This window comes from Denticeps clupeoides, chromosome 10 (genome assembly GCF_900700375.1).
Source record: "Denticeps clupeoides chromosome 10, fDenClu1.1, whole genome shotgun sequence".
NCBI classification, from domain to species: domain Eukaryota; kingdom Metazoa; phylum Chordata; class Actinopteri; order Clupeiformes; family Denticipitidae; genus Denticeps; species Denticeps clupeoides.
In genome coordinates, this window is record NC_041716.1 from 20,295,718 (window position 1) to 20,319,228 (window position 23,511).

General features: G+C 41.6%; 1 protein-coding gene across 14 annotated transcripts in view; it reads right to left on the reverse strand.

Annotated features, from left to right (window-relative positions):
• Positions 1–456: 456 nt before the first annotated feature.
• The window catches only part of chl1a (cell adhesion molecule L1-like a), a 46,455-nt gene continuing 23,400 nt past the window's right edge, over positions 457–23,511 (reverse strand). For 8 of the 14 annotated variants that reach the window (XM_028993108.1, XM_028993103.1, XM_028993109.1 and 5 more), the window contains 26 exons: positions 16,498–16,668; positions 16,379–16,420; positions 16,184–16,295; positions 15,715–15,896; positions 15,431–15,565; positions 14,914–15,054; positions 14,563–14,674; positions 14,308–14,474; positions 14,053–14,218; positions 13,850–13,980; positions 13,504–13,605; positions 13,067–13,264; positions 12,910–12,980; positions 12,042–12,264; positions 11,181–11,296; positions 10,877–11,081; positions 10,623–10,745; positions 9,934–10,110; positions 9,425–9,463; positions 8,785–8,847; positions 6,710–6,769; positions 6,168–6,275; positions 5,916–6,077; positions 4,869–5,000; positions 2,929–2,998; positions 457–1,570 (listed from right to left, as the gene is read on the reverse strand). In XM_028993108.1, the coding sequence (XP_028848941.1) occupies positions 1,366–1,570; positions 2,929–2,998; positions 4,869–5,000; positions 5,916–6,077; positions 6,168–6,275; positions 6,710–6,769; positions 8,785–8,847; positions 9,425–9,463; positions 9,934–10,110; positions 10,623–10,745; positions 10,877–11,081; positions 11,181–11,296; positions 12,042–12,264; positions 12,910–12,980; positions 13,067–13,264; positions 13,504–13,605; positions 13,850–13,980; positions 14,053–14,218; positions 14,308–14,474; positions 14,563–14,674; positions 14,914–15,054; positions 15,431–15,565; positions 15,715–15,896; positions 16,184–16,295; positions 16,379–16,420; positions 16,498–16,668 (3,413 nt within the window). In that variant the 3' untranslated portion in view covers positions 457–1,365. Of the gene's footprint in view, positions 1,571–2,928; positions 2,999–4,868; positions 5,001–5,915; positions 6,078–6,167; positions 6,276–6,709; positions 6,770–8,275; positions 8,848–9,424; positions 9,464–9,933; positions 10,111–10,622; positions 10,746–10,876; positions 11,082–11,180; positions 11,297–12,041; positions 12,265–12,909; positions 12,981–13,066; positions 13,265–13,503; positions 13,606–13,849; positions 13,981–14,052; positions 14,219–14,307; positions 14,475–14,562; positions 14,675–14,913; positions 15,055–15,430; positions 15,566–15,714; positions 15,897–16,183; positions 16,296–16,378; positions 16,421–16,497; positions 16,669–23,511 lie in introns of those variants that run through there. The other 6 variants (XM_028993111.1, XM_028993112.1, XM_028993113.1 and 3 more) reach the window with 6 other exon arrangements.

Sequence of the window (23,511 nt, forward strand, 5' to 3'; positions counted from 1 at the left end):
TCATGTTCATTGTGCGTGTTCCTGATTCACTGATTGTGTTCAACTGTCATGTTAAACGTGTCCTCATTGTGTCTACTCTGTGTCTGGTTGTTGTATTTTGATGATTTGAGCGTCCATATGAATGATCATGAACATGCCTATTTACATTTACATTTACGGCATGTATTAGATGCCCTTATCCAGAGCGACTTACAATCAGTAGTTACAGGGACAGTCCCCCTGGAGCAACTTAGGGACACAATGGTAGTAAGCGGGATTTGAACCTGGGTCTCCTGGTTCATAGGCGAGTGTGTTACCCACTAGGCTACAACCTCCCCTATAATGATAAGCAATATTCTGCTCACCATTTCTCCATCGGAATCTCTGAAACAACACGTCCAATCCTAGGTAGACTTGCAAACCTAAAAATGATAAGGCTCTGTGATAAAACCAGACATCAATAAATGAAAACAGATAATCAGGACCACTATTTTCAGTTTTATTTAGCAATAAAACATTTATCTGCTGTTAAATGCATGTATGGCCACTATTGAACTTATTGAAATAATATCAGTAATAGAAAAGAGCCTTTTACTGATGTTAGGATCATGTAAATTATTTAAGTGCTAATAGAATTGTGAGTGTAGAATTCTACTCCGGCACTGTAAAATAAATAAATACATACATGTAATTCCTAAGATTTGCATACCACAATAAACTTTGAATAGTCAATCTGTTTGCCTAGTAACAGTGTCCATAAGTCACTCCATATACCTACAGCATTAACCAAAAATAATTCAACATGCCCCACATTTTCAATGGAGCTTATCCTAAATACAGCATGTAAGTCATCGGGAAATTAAATCTGTGGGGATGCATATCAATCGCAAAGGCATCCTGAGTCTTTACAATAAAAAAGAAAATGGATTACAATTAGTTATTTACAGTATGTACAATTTAAAAACAATAAAGGCAGGCACAAATAAGAGGCTGAATATCTACAAATATATATTTTTTCTTTGCAGACACTTCATAGAGTAGCTGTAAATGTAACCTATGTAACAAACATTGGCCAGTGCCGGCAAATCTAAAAAAAAATAATAGGTCAGGCAGAACAGAATTTTTGGTCTAATTTTACTTATTCAAACACAATCCTGCAGATAAACAGCTCGGCTGATTTGTCCCTGGTCCCTAGTCGTTCATGTCTTTTTGTGGATGGCCTTCATTTGGACAACATCTATCAATGCTTTCAGTAGTTCACTAAAAACATTACAAAATATATTGTCCATTTCACTGCAGTATTTTATCTATGAAAAATAGCAATGCAATCGTGAGTGTGCTTGATGTGGAAAAAAAAAACTAATTGTCCTTTCATAAAGCCCATGTTCATGCGACAGATGACGTGGGACCACTCATCTCCGCTGACCCCCGGTGTCTGTGTCCGGAGTACTCCCCGATAAAGGAGCCATCCTCATTGAACTCATCATCCCCGTCACCATATTCCACCAGGCTGTCCCCGCTCTCGTCCTCTTTGTTGTCCGAGCAGTCGAGCGAATGGATGCTGCCCTTCAGTGGCTTCTCATCACTGTCGCTGTGAAACACGGTACAGGTGTCATGTTAAGGCGCCGGGCAAAGCTCCATTTGCTGCACATCGCTAATTGGTAATTGCTAATTGCTAAGGCTTCGTGAGGGCCTGCGGAAATTAAGAGTCCCTGCAGACGCTGGCAGGGATGTTTTTTTGGGATGAGAAGAGTGGGATGGGGGTGGTGGGCGGACGGTTGCACCATCAGACAAACAGCCTGTCAGGCCAACCAATTCTCTCTGGATGACACGGGAGCAAATGGAGATTAGATGCCAATTTAAAAGCCGGCACTCTGCCAGCCTTCAGGTGACTTTTGGAGAGAGAAAAAAAACAAGGTCACCACAAAAAACCCACACCCTTTGTGTGGTTTTTTACAAGGGTGTATTATTCTTAGCATCCAGATGTCAGTGTACTTACTGTGTACAGCCAACGCATGGTTCCCCCTCAGGGCAGCAACTTGCGCTGCTGATGTTTGTTTGAAAAGAATCCATCAGTCATGGGTTTTAGTTGCTCTATCCCTGCTGAAGATCTAATCTGCCCAACGTGTCTGGAAATCTACATGCAAGTCTTACACTGTTGAGGAAGCCACTGGGACTTGCAAATAAATATTGTTTTCTCATTGTCAGTTGTCAGAATATGAAATGTCTGTGTTCAGTCCACATTACATATTAAAAGGTTGTATTTAGAATACAATTATTTTTCATATATAGTCCTATATATAGCAAAAGTATTGCTAAAGCAAATGTATACATGTAAATACAAAATATGTGCGTTATATATTCTTAAAGTATTCTGAATGCATTTACGGCACTATATTCATTCTGCATTCATGTCTCATTTTTGCCCAAGCTTTAGACAGGCTTAAGGCAGACATATTACTACTTATTTCTCCTTTTACTGCGCAAGAGAAGCAGCTTCAAGAACTTCACCAGACATAATTTTCTGCTCAAGATGGACCAGTGTACCTTATTCTCTGATTTGCTAGTGCAATGAGATGGAAACATATTACTGACCTGGGGTGTTCTCTGTGATCATGTGATAAATGCTTTTGCTTGTGCTTGCAGATTTAATACACTGAAGCCATGTGATGAGCATGAGTTTGAGCATTCTATCAAAATGTGCTAGGGAAGCCACACCCATGCATAAGCACAAGGACAAGGACATCTATGAACTATAGACGATACAACCACATTCAAACTACATACTCTGAGAAACGACTCAGGCCATTAACTGGTGAAAACTCTGATTTCTGTCATGGTCCACGTATGCATGCATGTGAGGTGAAGACAACATGGAGTTATATGAACAGACAGCCTCAAAAATCACAACAGGTTATTTGGGGAAAAGGTCAGATGAGGTCAGCGTACCTATATTCGCAGGCATCCTCATTCGTGCCCTTTGACTCCACATCCGGTTGACGTTCTTCCTTCTCTTTTACTGTAGAGCAGAGTAGGGAGAAAATTAATTATTTTACAAAAAGAACATTATTGACACAAAACTTCCAAAGGCAATGCAAACATCCTACTAATCAATGATACAGGTCAAACAAGAAATAATATAAATTCCTCAATTAAATGGTGCTTCAACCACTTTATATTTTATCCACTAACTGTACAGGTTATAGGTCAGATTAAAGGAAGGAAACATTTTACTTATCATTACTAACACATTCTAGTTTCAGTTGCAATTTATTTATTACCAGTGCCTGCAGGGTGTTTTAAATATGCATTATAGTTGGCTTTTTTCTTAGGTTCTATCAACTAAGACACAGGTGGGCTGAAAACTGAGGGTTACAAGAAAAGCCGTTTGTGATACAGCAGGGAAGCCGCAGGAGAAGGAGAGCGAGGATGTGAGAACTCGTGGGGAGTGGTTCCCTCCGAGAGATGGCTCTGCGGCAGGAGACTCTGCACGTGAGGAGGCAGAGAAACCTAGCATTATCACGTACTTAAAAGTGGCAGGTTGTAGAGGCGTCAGGCAGCGGGGGTCAAATGGGGGGTTGAACAGGTACATTGGAGGATGAGGCCAAAAAGTAGTCAGGGACGGAGTGACTACTTCCGGGTCGTTGTCCCCTCAGGTGTCTATGGCGGCCGTGCCAGTAATGTATATTCAGGAAAATGCAGTGACTGTGATACCCTTTCATATGTACTATGTTGTAGCCATCAAACAAGTCACCAAGAAATTCACCAGATAACTTTCTGAATTGGGCATTATGAACAAATTCAGAACAAATTCTTCCTTCCATGCTTTGGAAGATGCCATACAAATAATAAAACAATGGTAAAACTAGCCAAATAGAAATATGTTCTCATTATAATATACTGGGATTCAGCTTTTTCCTTCTGTAGCTTTTTGGGAGTCTTTGACCTACCATCCAGAAACAAACAAAAAAAAACAGTTTCCTTACTTTCTCTACTATTAATATCAGCACTACTCAGCTTGCATTGTGCGGCAAGGCTGATATCAGCTGCACCATCAGAGCCCTGATATCTTTCACTCTGGCGTCGGTCTGCTCTGTGCAATACATTTCTGCAGATTTTCATTCTGTCATCCTGATGACGTTCAAATGTCTTAATACGAGAATTTCATAGGAGACAGCGGTGGAGGTATGGTGGGTATGTGTGTAGTAGGCCTCTTGAACTTTCTGCAGTCAAGTTCAGCAGATGTTTGTTAGCAGTCAGCACCTGGTTACATGGTAGAGCGCGAAATTATTTACCAAGAGCAAAAACAATGGGGTCACATCTTTTCTTCTCCACTTCAAAGTCTCTGTTTTCTTTGAATAAACTCTCCTCCAATTCTCTGAGTAAATATGATTAAAAAATAAAAGAGTTTCAAATGAGCCAAAAATAGGAGTTTTGCAAAGGCAACTGATTGGTGTGAGGAAAAATCCAGCAGTGATGAAATATTCAGTGCTCTGTGTCAACAACACCAGCAGGCGGCCAGACGGGCAGGCAAGGCCGATCGGTACGTCTTTGTGTGGCTGAGATGAAAACACAAAAGGGCCCGGGAAGAAGCGTCAGGCAGCCACAGGTGAAGACGGCAAAACAAAGGCAGCTGATCTCGGCCTGTCTGCTTGACACGCCTGGTAATAAGCAGTGCGGCTGTGGCATGGCTGCCAGATAAAGAAACGAGTGAAGAAAGTGTGACCGGAACGTAGGTCTGCGCCACCGCTGCCTACATGCTGAGAGAGAGAGCTGAACCCCTTGCATTTAGCGACCCTGCGCTTAAAGGGGCTCGGCCCCTCTGGCCAGAAGCTTGATGACTCAGTAGACCCATACACTTAGAACGGGGTCACCAGTATGGCTCGAACCTGAGTATTTTCCTCCTTTGTTCCTTATCACGAAGCAGGCGATCAGGGCCAGTAGGGTGAGGACAGCCACCGCACACAGCACTCCGATGAACCAGCCTTTAGATGAAGCCCCTGCATTGCGTAGATATGAATCTAAAAAACAACAAAAAAGTTAATATATAAACATTAAAACACTTAAATATGACACTTAGTAGTTCTTAATCATTATATTCTAAAGAAGTGTAATCATTAATCTCAAATATATTAAAATTATTTTGTATTTTGATCTGATTATTTTTGCAGCAGAAAAAACATACTGTTCAGCATCACAGAAGCTGGACAGAGGTTGTCCTAGCATGCCTTTAAAAGGCAAGGTGTGATGGAATTTTTACCTGGTAAAACAAACATGTTTTGATTGTAACATTGTATTGTTAGGTCCATCAGAAGTGGTGTGCACCCTCCCATTTCTCCCACAGAAATATCGTTTAATAATGTGCCATTGACTATAGATTTGATTTTTGTTGGTCAAAACCCACTAGAAACTCACCAACAATGTGCCTGGCCACACTTCATTTTATAAAGATCAAGTTCAAGTTTATTGTCATTTCAGCTATATACTTGTTAGACGGTACATAATAAAACAAAACAGGTTTCTCCAGAACTTGGTGCTCAAATTACATACTGACATATGTGGGACAGTGGTGGCCTAGCGGTGGCATAATTGGGGAGGTTGCTGGTTCAAATCTCAAACTGCCAAGGTTCCACTGAGATGCCACTGAGCACAGGCCCCCATGAAGCCATGCACTGCTCCCCGGGGGCCTTTCATGGCTGCCCACTGCTCACTAAGGGTGATGAGTTTGTCATGTGCACTGTGTGCTGTGCTGTGTATCACAATGACAATCACTTTACTTCACTTTCCTTTATAGTGAATGTGTGCAGCATCAGCAAACTGGGCGACATAAAGTGTAGTGCAAGGATAACATTTAAATCAAACAAAACAAAGAGGACAGACAGCGCTAAAAAAACAGTATAATGTACTACATCTACTCAGACCACCATGGCTCTCACCTTGCCCACTGGTCTGGATTACTTCTTCAACAATGTACGAATTATCAAGCCAGTGGCTGACCTGGAGGCGAATTGTGTACACACTCCCAGGCCTGAGGCCCTCAATGACGTGGAAAGTCTGAGACGCGTTTATGGCCTCTGACATCTTCCATTTACCGTCACCTGCAGGAAGCCAGGAGGCTTTAGCACATCGATTTGGGCACCAGTAGACGGTTCCATGTACAGCGGCAGGGAGAAGCGCTAAGAGCTTACGGTGATTCATGTATGCAATGTACAGCTCTGAGTCCCGCCTCTTCTCCTCCACAGTCCAGCTGATTTTTGCAAATGTGTCATTGATAGAGTATCTTACATTCGAAAGAGCTGAAGGAACAGACAGAGAGAGAAGAGAGCAGGAGCTGTTAGTTATGACAGGACAGACCGTATTTCCCAGAGAGTGAAATATACACTACCTGTCAAAAGTTCCCAGGTTTCTATTGTATATTTCTGGTCTTAGTGATAGCTTTACATCAAATAACTTGTGGGTTTAATTAAAGTAAGTGAATAAGTAAGTAATTATGATAATAATAATAATAATAATAGACAATCTGACTCTTAAATAGCAAGAAGGCTCATTTGATTGGACATCTGCCCATGGCTCGATGGTCACCAATCCATTTAAGCCTTCATTTGACCTGAGCTATTGATCGGACTTTGATTATTCAACAGAAAGCAGAAAGAAATTTCAGAGGAGCTTAAAAGACACTCATAGATACAATAACAAAGAGAACATGCATGAATTTGATATTCATATGTACCTAAAGTCGGAAGGCTTGTATTGACAGGAAAAGCGATAGCAGTGGAAGAGTATGGTTGCCCTGGAAAAGAAAGTCAGCCTTAATGTGCCCATCCTGTGCACAGATCATTATACTGAATTAAAACAGTTTAACAGAATAAAATGCGTAAACCACAAAAAAGTAGAAGACTACACCTTGTTCTCAAGAACACATTAGAACGAAAGGCCATTTGTACAGGAGGGGGTAGCCTAAATCAGATGCATATTAAGCAAAACCTTCCTGTGCACCTCGTGTGGAAGTGAATTTGCATTTGAAAGGGAAACGTACACCTTTTATGTTCAGTCTCTAGACAGGTGTGAAATGTAGGTTCAATTGTGATCGCACAAGTGATGATCCATAAAAGCAAACAGAATGACTAAATAGAATCATGAAAAATGCAGAGAACAGAGATCACTGCTGGTACCATTAATAAGACTATAAGGCTGACTATTAACATGTGCAAGTAGTAAAACTGTCTGCTCTTCAAACAAACCCACACAATGGCTCCACACGTACACAATGCAAAGGTTAGCTGTCTACATATGCTTTCATTATAATGAAGAAATGTCTCATGGGAAATTCAGGTAGAGGATATTTTAAAAGGGCATACGGAATATTCAGCTCTAAAAAAACTGGGATTGTCCGGCATCCAACTTCTTCAAGGAAGCGCCACTAGTTGAACCTTCCTAATTCAGAATGAGTTGTCAATTTGTGATAGAAATATACTGAGAATACAATTGTGGCCATGCACAGTTAAGCTCCCGCTCTCTGAAAGGCGAAGCAGAATAGCCAAGTGTAATGTGCTCAGCCATGTTCATTCATAATAAATTGAAGCTGAGTGAAGCGCTGTGTAAGCATAGAAGAAATAAGCCAAATAAGCTGACTGATATTTTACTTTTGTTTTCCCTAATAGGATGAATAGTCATAGTCCATGTTCAGAATGTAAAAAAATAGTTTTACATTTTAACAATGATAACAGCAGTCCAGGTGTTTTTTTTTACTGGGAGTTATCAGTTACATTATTATCTTCCTTTTAGGACCATCCTCCTTTCCAAAAAGCATGATTTTTAGAGACGGAGTCAACAAAGTTCATAAATTGCTGGACAAACATTACAGTCAAAAGAAACAAAAAGTATAAAGTTGTATAAAAGTATAAAAAATCATGTCAGATGCTTTAATGATTTCAAAGCTCTATTTTTTTATGGTTGAAATCAGGACAACCAGGACTTCCATTTGTCTGCCAGGACAGACAATGATATCTTTGACTGAGACAAATTCAGCATTCCTTCTCTTCGGTCCTGATCCGCAATAATGTTACTTTATTATAATGTTAATATTATTGATGTTTACGATATTGTTTGCAAAAAAAACTTTTTTCATCACTGTAACAGAATCCATTTAACCCATAAAATCTTTTTCAAAAATACTCTTTCTATTTTACTGTTAAATTATAATTTTTTTGCTTTTATATCGGTCTTTGTGGTCCCCTAATACTGTTTCTGAAGTCTCTTAAAAAAATTCTGCCTTGGTGCAGAATTACAGCCACTTTGATCCAGACCCACAATGAGATTTCCCCAGTGTCTTTAGCTTTAAATGCAAATGAGGAGGAGAGAGGCAGGAGAAGGAGGAGAGTGACCTATAGAAGTTGAGATGGCATTCGTGGAAATGGCATCATCAACAGTGATATGAGTGAAATCAACAATAATGCAAACAGAGTAGATATGATTTTAAAATGTCTTATGCTCAAATGATCAATTTGCACCTATGCTGACTTCATTAAAAGATCCCCCTAATTTCAATAAACCACTCTGTTTTTCCTCCCACATCCTGCATTTTTGTACAGCGTGCAAAGATTCATTTAGGAATATGCTTGATTTCACATCTTTGTGAAATGTGCACTTAGGGCCAGTGTGCAAATAAAACCTTTAGTGTACTATTATTGCAGACAATAATAAAGCAACATGATGAAATTATGCATGATTAAGAATCAACTTGAAAACCATAACTAATCTGAGATCAAGCAGTCATTTGCTAACTGAAAACACACACAAACATACTCATCTCTGTGGACCCCGGTTCTGTAGCTGTGGTTAAATCTTCAATAAAAGAGGAAAGATCAACTACAAGGACACATTACAACACAATGGGTCAGTTTCATGGAATAAGCATAGTCCTAGACAAAATAGCATTTCATTGAAGTTCTAGGGCTAGGCTTAATCCATGAACAGCAAATTGGCCCTCTAGGTCTGGATGTCTTTAACCTTCAAGATCCAAATAGAATACACTTTTTATATCTTTTTGCATGTTCCAAGAGTCACACACTTTAGAAGACAACTAGGTGATACTGTACCTACAACACTAGGACTAGACTTAATTAGGCTTCCCCAGGCCAGGATGCATATATAAAGACTGCAGTGGTTTTAAAAAGCACATTTCAAGTAACTATGATATATATGCTCAGTTAGTAGCACATGATTAGTCCCCTAACAATGTACTTGCCGAATGCATGTACTGCATAAATTCTACAGTATATTAGTTCCTGTAGCTCTAACAAAGATGGCAGCTATTATTAGTACAGCAGCACCACTTCTGTTATAATGATATTAGAATTAGGCTACTACCAACCAGTTAGACAGTCTTTCTAATGTACTCTTCACAAAGGAGATATATCTACACACCAAACATTCAAATACATACAGGTCTCTGTAGACGCCACCACTGGTGTTGTAAATAAATCTTTAGAGAAATGGGTAAACAGATCGTATTATATTATATACAGTGCAATATTGTTGTATATATGATAAACACTATTTATCATGTTCTGGCTAAATGCTCAATTCTGATTGGAGTTTGCATTAAAAATGCATAGGCAGTCAATGCTCTATATTGTCCTACATCCATCCAATATAATGTATTGAAAGTGTCAGTGTAATTGAATGGGCATGAAACCACCTATCATAGCAGATTCACAGGTTTACAACCAGTCAGCTATGTTTTTTAAGTATTTCTAAAAAAATAATCAAACACTCATTAACAGACTTACTGGTTCTCTAATTCATTCCAGTAAATATGATGGGAAATACGGAAAACAGAGAAGACCCAGCTCTGGAGCAGATCTTTATCACCCACATGTTTATCAGAACAAGACACACAAGACTGAGAGATTCCCCTTCCATCAGCAGCCACGCTTCACCTGCTCCACTTACGTTCTGCAGGGAGGGTGCCCTCCTCACTGATATGGGGTCCGCAGCCCACCTCTGTGCAGGCGCTCAGGAAGAACTTGTATCTGCTGGAAGCCTCCAGGTCATCCAAAACCCACTGGGTAATGTCGGGGCTGCTGATGTTCACTGTCTGCAGCTTGTCCAGATCCAGAGAGTCGTTCACTACCAACAAAAAAATCCACAATGTGCTTGAAACCTCACAACACATTTGCATCAGTCATTTCTCCAGAGCCATAATGTGTGGAAACACCACCTTTGCTTTACCAGCAACCCCAAGTTGCCTTTTCTACCATTAATTAATTTCTATTTCAGTTTATTCCTTATAATAATGTTTAGATATAGAATTAGTAGGCTTCTCATTCACAGAGCGCAATGAACAGTCTTACACATTTTATATGAAACACTGCCACCTAGTGAACTTTCATAGACAGCACTGGTTACCCCATAAGCCAGAAATCCTAGTTGCACATTTTCCCCATTCTTGCTGAAATAAGCACTTGCTGCACTTCTCACTGATATGAATGAGAATTATTTGCTTCATTTCTCTATTGTAAAGGTTATTATGTTCTCAGCAGTCACACAAGGTCAAATCTGCACCAAACATGAGTCTGTCAACAAGCACCTAATGCCATGAGTTAAAATACGGTGTGTGTTTAAGCCATGAAAATACATACCCAGTTGGTACTGCAGACTGTAGCCAATCAGAACGCCATTGGATTCAAGGGGTGGAGCCCACACCAGGGTAATAGAGTTCCTCTGTGCGTTTGTTGGTTTGAGAATTGGTATTTTTTCTGGCACTGTGTTCACAACAAACAAGTCAGTACTATAAATCACAGAAATGTCTGCCAAAGGGTTGAAACTTGAGAAAAAAATCTATCTATATATATATATATATATATAGAGTATAGTATTGAACACTAAGACCAACCTCCTTGTGGAGTTCTGAAAGTCACTTGGGGGCTGTTAGGTCCAGAACCCCGGGTGTTAAAAACACTGACGCTCAACCTGTACTCAGAGAACGGCTTCAGGCCCGGGATCATGGTGCGACTGTGGTTCCCGGGGACTCTCACAGACTGTTTATCTTCAGCGATTTTTTTAGCTGTGAGCAGGCTGCTTGTCCTCCACCACTGCACCTGTGGCAGGAGGGGTGGTGAAGCAGGTTCAAGTGTGTGTCGGCAGGCAGCAGTGAAAGTGCCGGGCTCTGGGGTCTATGCTGAAGTGTAAACACTCACGCTGTAGCCCCCCAGGTGGCCGCGCAGCTCACTGGTGGGGACGGGTTTCCAGCTCACCCGGAGCGCAGTGGCATTCATCACCTCCACCGTCACATCGTCAGGAGAAGACATCGGAACTGAGAACAGATCGCACACGTTCAGCATCTCCGCTTCATGCCCACACTGATGCTAATACAGAAATGTTTGTTTGCAAAGAGGAAGGATTTCTGCCTTGAAATCTGCTGAAAATAATTCTGGTTTTGTAAGGATTTGGACCACCAGTACCAGTGATCACTTTCATTGCAAGAGCATTTTTAAAGTCTACAATGAAAGGCTTTCTTCCTCTGTACAAATCAACGTTTTCAGATCCAAACGACGAAATTCACAGCCTACACATATAAGCCTACACACACCAGACAGGTTCACTAGCTTATGATTATAATTACCACCTAGGGTGTACAGACTATCAAAGGAGGTGGTGAGGAAAATGCCCTTGAGACATCTATTCACATTCACAATTAATTAGCATTCAGCTGACATACTCTGACAGGGAAAGAAAAATTACCAGACCTGGTCCATTATTTTTCAGACAATGCCAAAAGACGACTGAAGACAAGAGGGGGTTATTTCAAATGCAGCGTATCCAGCATAAAAAATATAACTTTATATAAAAATGAGCCCAAATTAGTCCTGTTTTACAACACATGTGGGGGAGTTGGAAAAATGATTAATTCATGCTTCATTAGAATTCTGATCATGTTGGTGCACCACCATTCAGACATAACAAAGCAAAGCAAAAAAAGAATGACTCTTCTTATGCAATGACAGTGTCAAAAGCAAACATGTAAAGAATGACTAACAAAAATAGAGCAGGATGCTCACAGTCTTCTCCGGAGTAGCCCGTCACCACCTTCGGGTCTGGAGCCCAGCCGCGCTGGTTGCGTGACTGGATCTTCACCTCGTAGGGGACGAACACGGGTGTGTTCTTCACCACAAACGAGTGCCTTTTCACCATCTGCTCGCTCCACACGTCCTGCACATCCAACCGGCGATAGCTCACCTTGTACTCCAGGCCAGGCCCATTGTGTTCTATTGGCAACAGCGGCTGTGAGATGCAGAAGGAACATTGATCATGCTGGTCTGCTTCAAAGCCACTTAGTCATATTAGTTAACTTCTAATAAATGTCAGTCATCTCAACACTATAAATGCTTGTTATCCTGAGTCCGGAGCTACACTAGCTTGAACTTGAATGAGTTTATTTTTTTTCTGCAGTATAATTTCTATGCTAATAAACATGTCTGATCTTTCAAGAGGTGGGTTCTGAAGGTCCCCAAATATCAATTTTCCATATCTGTGGTCCCAGAATATCAATTTGTCACTTTAATTGTTCCATTTCCTACACATGAAAAAAACAAAAACATGATGATGATGCTGTGCGCATCATATTTGCCCAAAGTATCAAATATGAAACAAAAAAACATACTTTCAAATTATTATTATAATTTGATATACTGTATAATATATAAAGACTAAACATTATTGAGTTTTAAATTGTCAAGTGATTAACGCCTTGACGCGATCACTCACTGATCACGTACTACCTTTGCTACTAATTCATGCCTGGGAAAAACTCATGAAACTGCTAATCTGTAAATGCTAGGCCATTGCTTGAGCATGTGTGATACCAAATATTTGAGCTGAGCCAGAAAGAGCCATGTGCACTGGTATCTGGTTTTGTGCAAAATTTACCTCCCAGCTGATGTCCATTTGATTTGGCAAGTGGCCCTCAATTTTGATTTTGTCCGGGTTCCGGTCCGGTGCTGTCCACACAAAACAATCATTTCTCAGTTATCAAATGGTATGTCACTTGTAACTCTTTGCATGAAATCGAGAGAGCAGATCGAACCTGTGGAGGGGGTCTTGCATCTTTCGGTCAGAGTGCTCGGAGGCCCTGTCCCCATGTCATTTGCTGCAGATACTCGGAACCGGTAGTTAATGTGTCCGTGTAACGAGAGCAGCACTGCGTCGTGATTCCCCGGAACTCTCTGCAGCTCCTTCCAGCGCCCCGGTTCCCAGTTGTCCTCCTCATACTCGATGATGAACTCTGCTCATGCAGTCACAGAAGCCTAATCAGCCCCTCAGCGCCAGCAGCCTCAATGAGGCACTGGGTATCTAATTGGGGGGGTCACATCTAAAGCACTTGATCTTGTGCAACTTTTTTTTAACAAAACGCCACCTCCATCTCTAAGCCAGGTTAACATTAAGGAATATATTTATGCTATCAGAACATCTCCTCATCACTTTATGAGCATATGCATGAGAAATAATAGTAGGTGTTGGTACCAGTTATGGGACTGTGATGATCATCTGCAGCCAGCCAGGTCAGTTTGACACTTCGGTTTCTGGGCTCGGACAATACCACATTTTCAGGGGCATCAGGAACATCTGAAGCAAGGCCCAGAGAAAAGACACAGATGAGCACCTGTATACACTGGTTTTACCATTTTACACACTGTATGTGGTTCACTGCAGGTATACGCAAATGCTAATGGGGCCTTGCATGATGATAAAACTAGTTGGTATTAATGTGTCGAAATATAAATACAACAAACAAATACAGTCCACAGATACAGACTGGTCTTTGTAAGAAAAAGCCAATTAGAAAAAAGATATTCGATGTATTCTGTACCCAAAACTGTCAGATATGCTTTGGACTGGTCCTGATCGAGGTTGGTTCTGCCAATGCATGTGTACGTCCCTTCATCACTGTGACTGACATTCAGAATGCGCAGTATCCCGTCATCTATGTAGTACCTGTAACTGAAATGACCACAATTCGCTGAATGGACCGTGGGACATACCTCACTTCTGCAAAAGCCTAATGGTTTTTACCCAGAATCCTCTGTGCTTCGGAGCAAGTAGTCTTCCCCTTCCTTTTCCCACTGAATTTCAAACTCGCTCCTGAGAGAAGGGTCATAGAACGCGTGGCATGTGAACTGGGCAACTGCACCTCTCATAATCTTCAGATCTTCTGGGTGTTTAACAATGACAGTAGGATCTGTGGAGAGGGAATTCGGTTTGTGGCATGTCAGCTCAACATTGAGCTTTCAACAGGTAGGAGCAAGTAATGGAGTAGATTTCAGATACCTTTAACATCTAGCCTAGCCACGATGGCAGCTTCTCCCTCTGAATTGGAGGCCAGACATGAGTACTGGCCCCCGTCTTCTTTCACAACATTCCTAAACAGCAGCGATCCGTTGTCCGAAACTGAGAATCTCCTGCTATTTGTATTCTTTGAAGCATCAACTGCTGTCCTGAAATAATCATACAGCGGGGTTTGTGGAACAGTCCTGGTGCTGCTTTGAACCGATGGACGGAAATAGCATTGGGTTTGGTACTCACCATTTGATGGTGGCTGGTGGTGAACTGAAGACCTCACAGTTCATGGTGGCATCTCTACCCTGAACCACTGAATATTCCAGGTAATTATTGGTAAGAACCATAGGAGCAAGGTCTGAAAAAAAGGGTGCATGATTGTGCACTAATTAAACCGCTCCAGTGGAAAGTGATAATTTAGATTTTTTTAAATGCTAGACAGAAGCACCAGAGCGAATGCTAAATGACAATAAAACGAACACAAATGCACACATTTAGCAAGATATAATATAAGCACATATTTATTCGATTCTGAGTGTTAAATTTTAGAGCAATTAATTCATTGCCTTTTGTTGCAGCGCACCACATGATACCCACTTATAACCAAGAGGTTAGCGTTGGCCAGAATGGTGCCATGCGGGTTGGAGGCTTCACATTGGTAGGTAGCACTGTCATTGGGTTGGACATTGTGTAGCATAATGGTGTCACCAAACACCTTCCTGTTGGCTGTGGGCGAATCTGAAAAGGAAACAGGCCAATATGCAGTGAGTGTATTCAGATCTCAGTGGGGGACAGCCTTAAATGGCTGAGAAATATACAAATACAGTGGAAATATACTGAAAACTCTACTATAATGTATGTTTCTAACTATTCCCTCACATTTAAAAAATGTATATTGCAGCTTCAGTAAAAGACCCTGTCTGCCAAATGCCGTAAATGTAAATGTAAATGTAATTCACATTTATACCACATTCTGGAGATGCCATGATTCTAACTTGTGGTGTTCAGGGTACAGAAACAATAACACTGACGTTTGGCATCACTGCTCAGATGTGGATCTCATTTAGAGTTATTTATATTCCATTACTGTTCAATTTTGAAAATTCATTCTTACCCCCAATCAGCTCTCCATTCATCATCCAGGTAATGGTTGGCGTGGGATTGCCTTTGGCTGAGCACTTGATGTGCACATCAGACCCGATCGTGGCCAGCTGACTTCTCGGTGGCTCAAATGCCCATTGTGGTGGCTCTATTAAATGCCATTAAACTTACATTGTAATATTGTTCATACTGAATAATTTAATATTTTATGTTGATTTAAAATAACACAATCTTGTTGTGTTAGAATAACAACAAAGTGTTTATTGCTCAATCCAGTGTGAGAAATTACAGACTCACCTTCTACCGAGACTTTGAAAAAGTGAGAAGCCTCTCCCGCACTGCTCTTGGCTCTGCAGGCGTAAAGACCTTTGTCTTCCTCCTCAATTTTTGCCAGTGTCAGCAGTTTCCCAAAATTCTTCAAGGCTGCTCGTTCAGGCAGAAGTTCACCCAGTTTGGTCCATTCAATTACTGGAGTTGGGCTACGTAGTATGATGTCAAGGGGTGAGAAAAAGCAGGCTGTCACATTGTTGTCAATTGGGAGATAACTGCCGAATGATTCACACAGATGAATTGATATACTTAAGAAGTAAACACTATGGATTGATCAGATGGCAGTCATTTAACTGTAGTAAACCGGTAGTAAAAGATGATTTGATTGCGGCAATTCTGAAGAGAAAAATTATTTTCTGCATTCTCCTTCTGTATTGCATTTGTGATGATGGCTTACGTGTTTAATAAAAGGATTTTTGGGGGATTTTCCACTTACAATCCTTGAGCGATACACTCTAATTCCAGGTCGTCTCCTTTGATGATATGTTTCTCTGATTGGTCACCAGAGGGCAGCAGAAGGCTTGGATGGCGCTCCGGTATGGGGGGCGCTGTGAGGTAGATGAGGCAGACAGGAGATATTTTAGTCTTTTTACCTCCATTATTCAGCTTCATCGATGATCGTACAACTCACCCGTACTTTCATTGTCCTCAGATTCATTTGTATATGAGACAACTAAAGAAAAATAAATCAGAATAGGCTCTCTTTTACAGTAAAGTATATAAAAACAATACTCAGATGAAAGTACAGACCGGGCCTGACCACAACAGCCATGGCATTTTTCTGCACAATGGTGCGTATTGTTGGGAAAGCCGCAAAACAGCAGTAGTCTCCACGGCTGTCTTTCGCCAGAGTGTTGGAGAAGTAAAGGTTCCCATTGAGGCCCATGGACACCCTCTCATCCTGCTCAATGTGCTGAAGGTCTGGAAAGGACAATCGGATCCACATTAGTTGCTCATTCATTAAACAGTCTTTCACACTGCATTGGCACAGAAGAACACAACCGGGGTCTGGCTGTATTTTATGATCACAGAGGTTAATGGTTTAGGCACATGAGACTCATCACCCTCACCAAGATCTTCCTTTATTCTCTCCTGGGAATGATTGTCAAATATTATGTAGTCTAGGAACAGACCTTTCAATACATACCACACATCCATTCAACTGACATACTGAATGGAATATTCTACAGAGTTAGTCAAGAGAATTCAGCTCCATTATTGACATGAAAGCTACTGAAAGGATATGCCATTTCAACTGCATATTCAGAGTATTATTGTTGGTATAATAATAATAATAATAATAATAATAATAATAATAAAAAACAAGTAAGACAAGTAATTAACATTTATTTTATAGCACTTTTGACAGAAAATTGTCACAAAATGCTTACTGTTATAAATCACCTGTCATAAAATTATACCAAATCTTGTCTAATTAAATGCTTGTATAAACATTTACACAATGGTAGGACGTGGGACTTGAACCTTGGACTTCTGGTTCATAAATGAGCGTGTTACCCACTAAGTCACTACCAAACCCATGATGGTGGGATAAGGCATAAGGCTTTGCATAATTTGCAGGCAACAGCTTTAAAATCTCACTCACTGCACAGCTATGTGGGACAGAGAGCAGGTTTTGACGGTTTGACTTTAGAAAGTGTGCAAATGAGTGAGTGTGAAAATTACCCGTACAATATGTACCACATAGGCAGTGATTTGTCTGTAAAAGTGAAGATTTTAAACGGTGTTCTGTAGGACACAGGGAACCAGTGAAGGGAACTGGTGACAAAACAGTTAAAGTGTCAAAGGTGCACGCCTGGTCTAGAAGACCCAGCATAGATCAGTCACCCATACCAGATGACATTAGTAATCCTCAAAAATGCAGCTTCTGCAGAATGGCATTTCCGAAAGCCTGATTGAAATTCATCCTAAAGATTAAGACTCTCCAGTGTGGCTGCTTCCAGTACTTTTTATTGAAAAAGAAAAATGTTTTGATCTTTGATCTTTTTTTAAAGGGACTGAATAGAAGCATGCTTGCAAATAGGAAGGGACACAAGATGGAGAAAATTAAGCATATACATTGCACAAGTTATTGGGTGAAAAGGATCCAAAACAGTAAAAGGTAACGTACGTAAGTTACCCTTTGGATATACAGATGTATATCCATCACACTTCATGAAGAATAATTTGTCACCTCATGATTATGATGGCAGTGGTTTCCCAGCAGTTAAGGAAGTGGACCCATAATCAGAAGGTTGCCGGGTTAAATCCCGAGCCGCCAAGGTGCCATTGAGGTACCACTGAGTAAAGGACCGTCCCCACACAAATTTTGATGTGTCACTGTGTGCTGTGCTGTGCTTTCACATTGACAATCACTTCACTTTCACTTCTTCACTTTCATAAATGTGGCACCTGTGTCAAACCATGGCAGCAGGAAAGCCAATAACCATCAGACCAGACCACAATGGAGGAATCTTTCAATAGTTCATTAATAAGAGTTAATAACAATAGTTCAATAAGAATTGTTAAATAACAACAACATTACAATAATAATTATTATTTTTATTTATACTAGTTGTACTATGACACAATCAGTCCTAGTATTTGGATTAAACGCTTAAACCCTGCTTAGTGGAAAGGGCCTTTTATTTTCTTTTTTGTTTGAAAAATTTTTGTTCATGAACAGATCCTCACCGTACTGGCAAATTCAGAGCTAGGCACACACTTGATCCCCTCCCCACTCTTCAACAATCATGCGTTTTAATCTTAAACAAAGCATGCTGTTGAGCTGGGCTGAGCTGGTTCCAAGCACCTGCTTGAAGGGGAGAGGCGCTTCACATGGGGATGAGAAGGTCACCATAACATCACCCAGAACACCTGGACAACATCTGAACTTTGACACATAACCTCACAGTACTGGTAAAGACGGTTGGGACTTTCAGGAGAATAATTTTAATTTCATTTAATTCTTTCTTGGCAACTGGAGGCAAGGCAATGAATCACAGTGGGGTAGAATTCACCCCAATGAATGTGGGGATGACAGCATGTTCAGCCATTTTGAACAAAGGAAGAAAAAATTCCTGGTTTCCACCTACATGTGCATTGTCAGCCCGTTTGGTAATCTTTCATTAACAGACACACATTGACCCCTGTGGCAGGAAATATTTACAAGCATATGCTACAAGAAGAATAACGTGATACCCAAACCGTAACAAGCAGCTGAGATTTAATCATGCCGGCAGAAGCTCACTTGCATACAGACACTAACTTTCTTGGCATGGAGTGAATTTGACCAGGAAAACTTTCATCTAGAGTCTTCTCTGTCTTGGAGACTACAGTCTTGTTGCTTGTGTACAAATGGACCTCAAGTGCCGGTGAAATATATTTTAATCTTTTTTTTTTTTTACAAGAAATGGCTCATTTTATTCCCAACAGCTTTTGTAATGTTTCAGGGCAAAACAAAACTGTCAAAAAGTATTCTAATATTCAAAGCTTGGTAAAGCCCATTGAGTACATTTTTAGTAGAGTTTTGTCGCCTTGTCATTTGAGCTTCACCTGTGACTAATTGTGACTAATAATGGATCAGTTAGGTCTCAGGTGTGTATAAAAAGAACCCCAGTACACTAGACCTTCACATCAACTGCAACTAGACCTCTGCAAACATGCCTAAGATTCACCCTGAGACTGATTATCAAGAATCTGAAGACCAGGTCCACTGCTGATGTGGCAGACACTCAATGTGTCTCAAAAAAATTTTGAAGAGACTGGACTGGAGACGTTTTTGACAAGCCCAGGTCAGGCAGACCTAGCAAGACAAGTGCTGGAGAGGACCGTTTGTTGGCTCGAAAATCCAAGGCCAGCCCATTTTCCACTGCAGCAGAGCTCCACTAGACCTGGTCACCTGAAGTCCCTGTGTCAACCAGAACAGATTGTCAGATTCTGTCTCGAAATGGTCTCCATGGTCGAATCAGTACCCAGAAAGACAATTAAAAAACCATATAGCATTTGCCATGGCCCACAGCTTAGATAAATTTTCTGTTGAATTACACCACAGTCACCTACTGGAGCCCGCATGGATCTGAGATTCACCCAGAAAACATGGTCTGGGGTTACATCCAGTATGGGTGTGTGTGAGAGATCTGCAGGGTGGAAGGCAACATTAATAGTCAAAATTACCAAGAAATCTTAGCTACATTTTATATTCCCAACCATATAAGAGGCCAAATTTAGCAGGATAGTACTCCATCATATACATCCATCTCCACATCAAAGTTCCTCAAGGCAAAGAAGACTACTTTCTTTGCTATTCCTGATGACTTCATCAATAAATTGTATGAATCCTTGCCAAACCACATGGATGCAGTCCTTTAAGCTCATGGAAGTCATACAAGATATTAAATTTATTAGACACAAGCTTTTCAGGAGTAATTCCTGAGGGGAACATAAAAAAAATGTGCTGCTGACACTTTCTTAAATGTATCATATAATATTAAATAATATCTTTTGTTCTTTATTAGTCCATATGCTACCTGTCTATATATATACATATCTGTCTGTCTTCCTCTCTTAACCCAGCGTTAACATAAACACATCATGCTGCTTAAACTAACAATATATGTTGTCTATGTGAAACATGCTAGACTTCGCACAAAGGAGCTGAACTGTAGGTTTATGTGTCCTGTGATGTGCTTGTTGAACAAGTGTAGTGATCGATAACCAGTAACTATATACAGGCTGCTCAGCTCTGCTCTGCACCTAGCAGTGCACTGGGTGTGAGCAGCAGCAGCCCCTCCCATCGGAGAAACAGATCATTGGACTGAACCACTGAGGATAGGAACGGGGGTGATGTTAAAACTCTCAAACAATGTGTTTTTAAGTAGCACAACTTGAATTGTGTGTTCAACAAACATGAATATATTGTTCAAATAAAACATATTTTGTGCTTTTGAGGGGGACACATTTATGTCAGGGGGGACAGGTCCCCTCCGTCCTCCCCGGGATTTTTGCCTATGGTTCCAACAGCTGAGTAACTAAAGATCTACAAACACAAGTTTAAGGCTGTCCTTGTTAGGAAATACTTCAATTAAATAGGGCTCTTATATATATTAATTTACAAATATTAAAGTATTTTAAGAACAGAAAAAAAAATCTTTCCATTGCAGAGGCAACATTAAAACCAAACAAGAGTAAAGTAAAACAAACTATGTTTCACCTGAATTTAGGTGTTTTCTCTTTCTCATGTAGGTCCTGTCATCTGGAGTCTGAACAATGAATGATCGAGTTTGCTCGTGTTTACTGATAACAACATGCCATTCCTCTTGTTTTTGGATTCTGGAAGCTCCTTGTCTCTGATCAGGATGTTGTTCTCAGGTGTCAACAGAGTGGAAATGGTGGTTTGGACTTCAAACAATGACCCACAGGAGCTGTGCGGGTGAGTGCTGTTATATTCCAACAGTGACATGTTGGGGATCTCCTTTCCCATCTTGGGGCTGTTAAGAGTAAATTTTTAAGCCTGTCCGTTGGACTGGGCATGTCCAGGGCTGGAGGTAACATGTCTGAATTTTCATTATTTTGCAAACCTGCTGAATTCTGCACAGACATACTGAGGTCAGACACTACAATGTCTGCAATGCCATGTATGGCAAAAATGGGCTTCAGTTGAATTGACTGGAGGGAGGAGGACCCAGGTGCAAGTAAGTAACACTCTCACACGAGGCACACCACTCACACTCCACTATCTTGGGATTCGCTTCAGAGAGGTCCACCAGAAACAACCAAACAATTTCAAGACTTTTACCCAACGGTGCACCTGACCCAGAGTCACACAGCCTCCATTCAAGACCACAAACCCAAGACTCTGACCAGAAACATAAACAGATAAACGAGCGGCTACGCAGCTTCTATCTGCATAATCTACAGACAGTAGATGTTAAGAGGAGGAATGCCCTTTGGGGGGTTGCACTCCAGAACTGTAGACTGGCCCACCTCTACTTCCACTGGGGGGATCAACTCTTTAGGAAACTTGGGAACATCTGGGTAAGGGGGAAAGAGAGAGGGAGAGCTTGAGGCTTCTCTGCATGTTATCCTGCCTAAATGATAATGTTTGTATCAATGCAGTGCATCTCTGAGTGCATGTGACCCATAATCTACAGACTTATCTTGAAGAATGACGGCTCCAATGCCTTCAGATCTGACAGTGATTGACAGTGTCACAGGCTTTTGGACATCATAGAACTTCAGTGTTGGTGTAATAATCAGTGTTTTCAAAACTTCATCTGGCTGTTTTTCTGATCAACAGCAGCTTTCTGTGTGGAGCATTTCCCTCAGAGAGGTTGGGATTTTTATTGCGAGATCTGCTTCTGTTAATAATCTTGCATTCACACGGTCATCCCAATTCCACAGACAATTCTGTCTTGTATCAATGATTTCAGGATTGGCTGCAGCTTGAGACACACCTGGGCCCAATCAAGACAGTGTTTAAAAGGGGCTGTGGAGCAGCCGGTCGGAGCTTCGATATTCTTTGTGGACCAATTTATGTATGTCCATAGTTTTTGAGTTCTGGCAATCGGCACACGCCTGCGGGTTTGTTTGTGTTTTTCCCATTCAGTTTCCCCTGTTTTCGGCCATTGTGTCATGTTTCTTTATTGCTTAATAAATCCTTGTTCACAGTATGTCCCGCCTCTGTGCTTCCTATCCTCATCAGCTTGCAGACATGACAGAATGTCGCAGCCCTACCCGACAGTGTAGAGAGAAAAGGCAGAGAAAGAAGACCACGGGGAAGAGCTCAGCCAGTCGTTGTAAGTGCGGTAGCCAGCGGGGAGCGCTGGAGGGTCGCCCGTGGGGTCAGGGTGTTCCGCGGTGAGATGGGCCAGGACCAGGATACAACCCCCACATAGTGACTGAGCAGTTTGTTCCCAGTGATACAGGGGTCGAGCCGTGCCGAGCAGTGCCATGATATTACAGCGATCCCTCGAATGTCCGCAAAACTCGGAAGCGGAAACATCTGTTGGTGAATGGGGGGAGCAAGGAAGTGACGTGGGCAGCAAGCGCAGAGGATGCGACGCCCACGATCTTTGCCATGTTGGGCCAAGAACTCTGCACTCTGCTGGCAAGGCCCCCTGTGGACTGGAAAGACACGGACAACAAGAGTGATGATGACGCGAGTTGGGTGGTTTGTGCCAGGATGGCTCTGCCCATTGCACCCATCCATGATCGTCTCGAGGTCTGTCAGGACCCATGTCACTTCTGGTGGTGGGAGAACAGAGAAAGAGAGCCGGACAGTGAGGAGGAAGACGGCGATGTGGGGGTATGCTGGTGGAAGAGGGCAACGGGAAGTCACCAGTCAGCAACTGCGCTGCTGGGACTGCTTCGCGGGGAATCTGCCTCTCTAGCTCCGGACGCCGACACGCCTTACCTCTGCCCAGCTGAATGTCAGCGCAGCACCAGCGCCCTCGCCTGCTGTAGAGAATGACCATCACCCTCCACACCACAAACCCACGACCATCTCCAACAACGTGCCCATCCCCTTGTGGGACATATCCATGGTGCCTGGACCCTTCTCTGGAGCAGCAGGTACATGCCAGCCCTTTCTAACATCCTGTGGCATGTACTTTGATGCTCTTCCCTCACTCTCAGACATGGACAAGATCACCACCATCCTCATGCATCTGACTGGGTCAGCATGTAGCACAGTATGTCCCGCCTCGGCACTTCCTATCCTTGTCAGCTCACGGACGTGACAAATGATCACAGAATTTTGTCTGT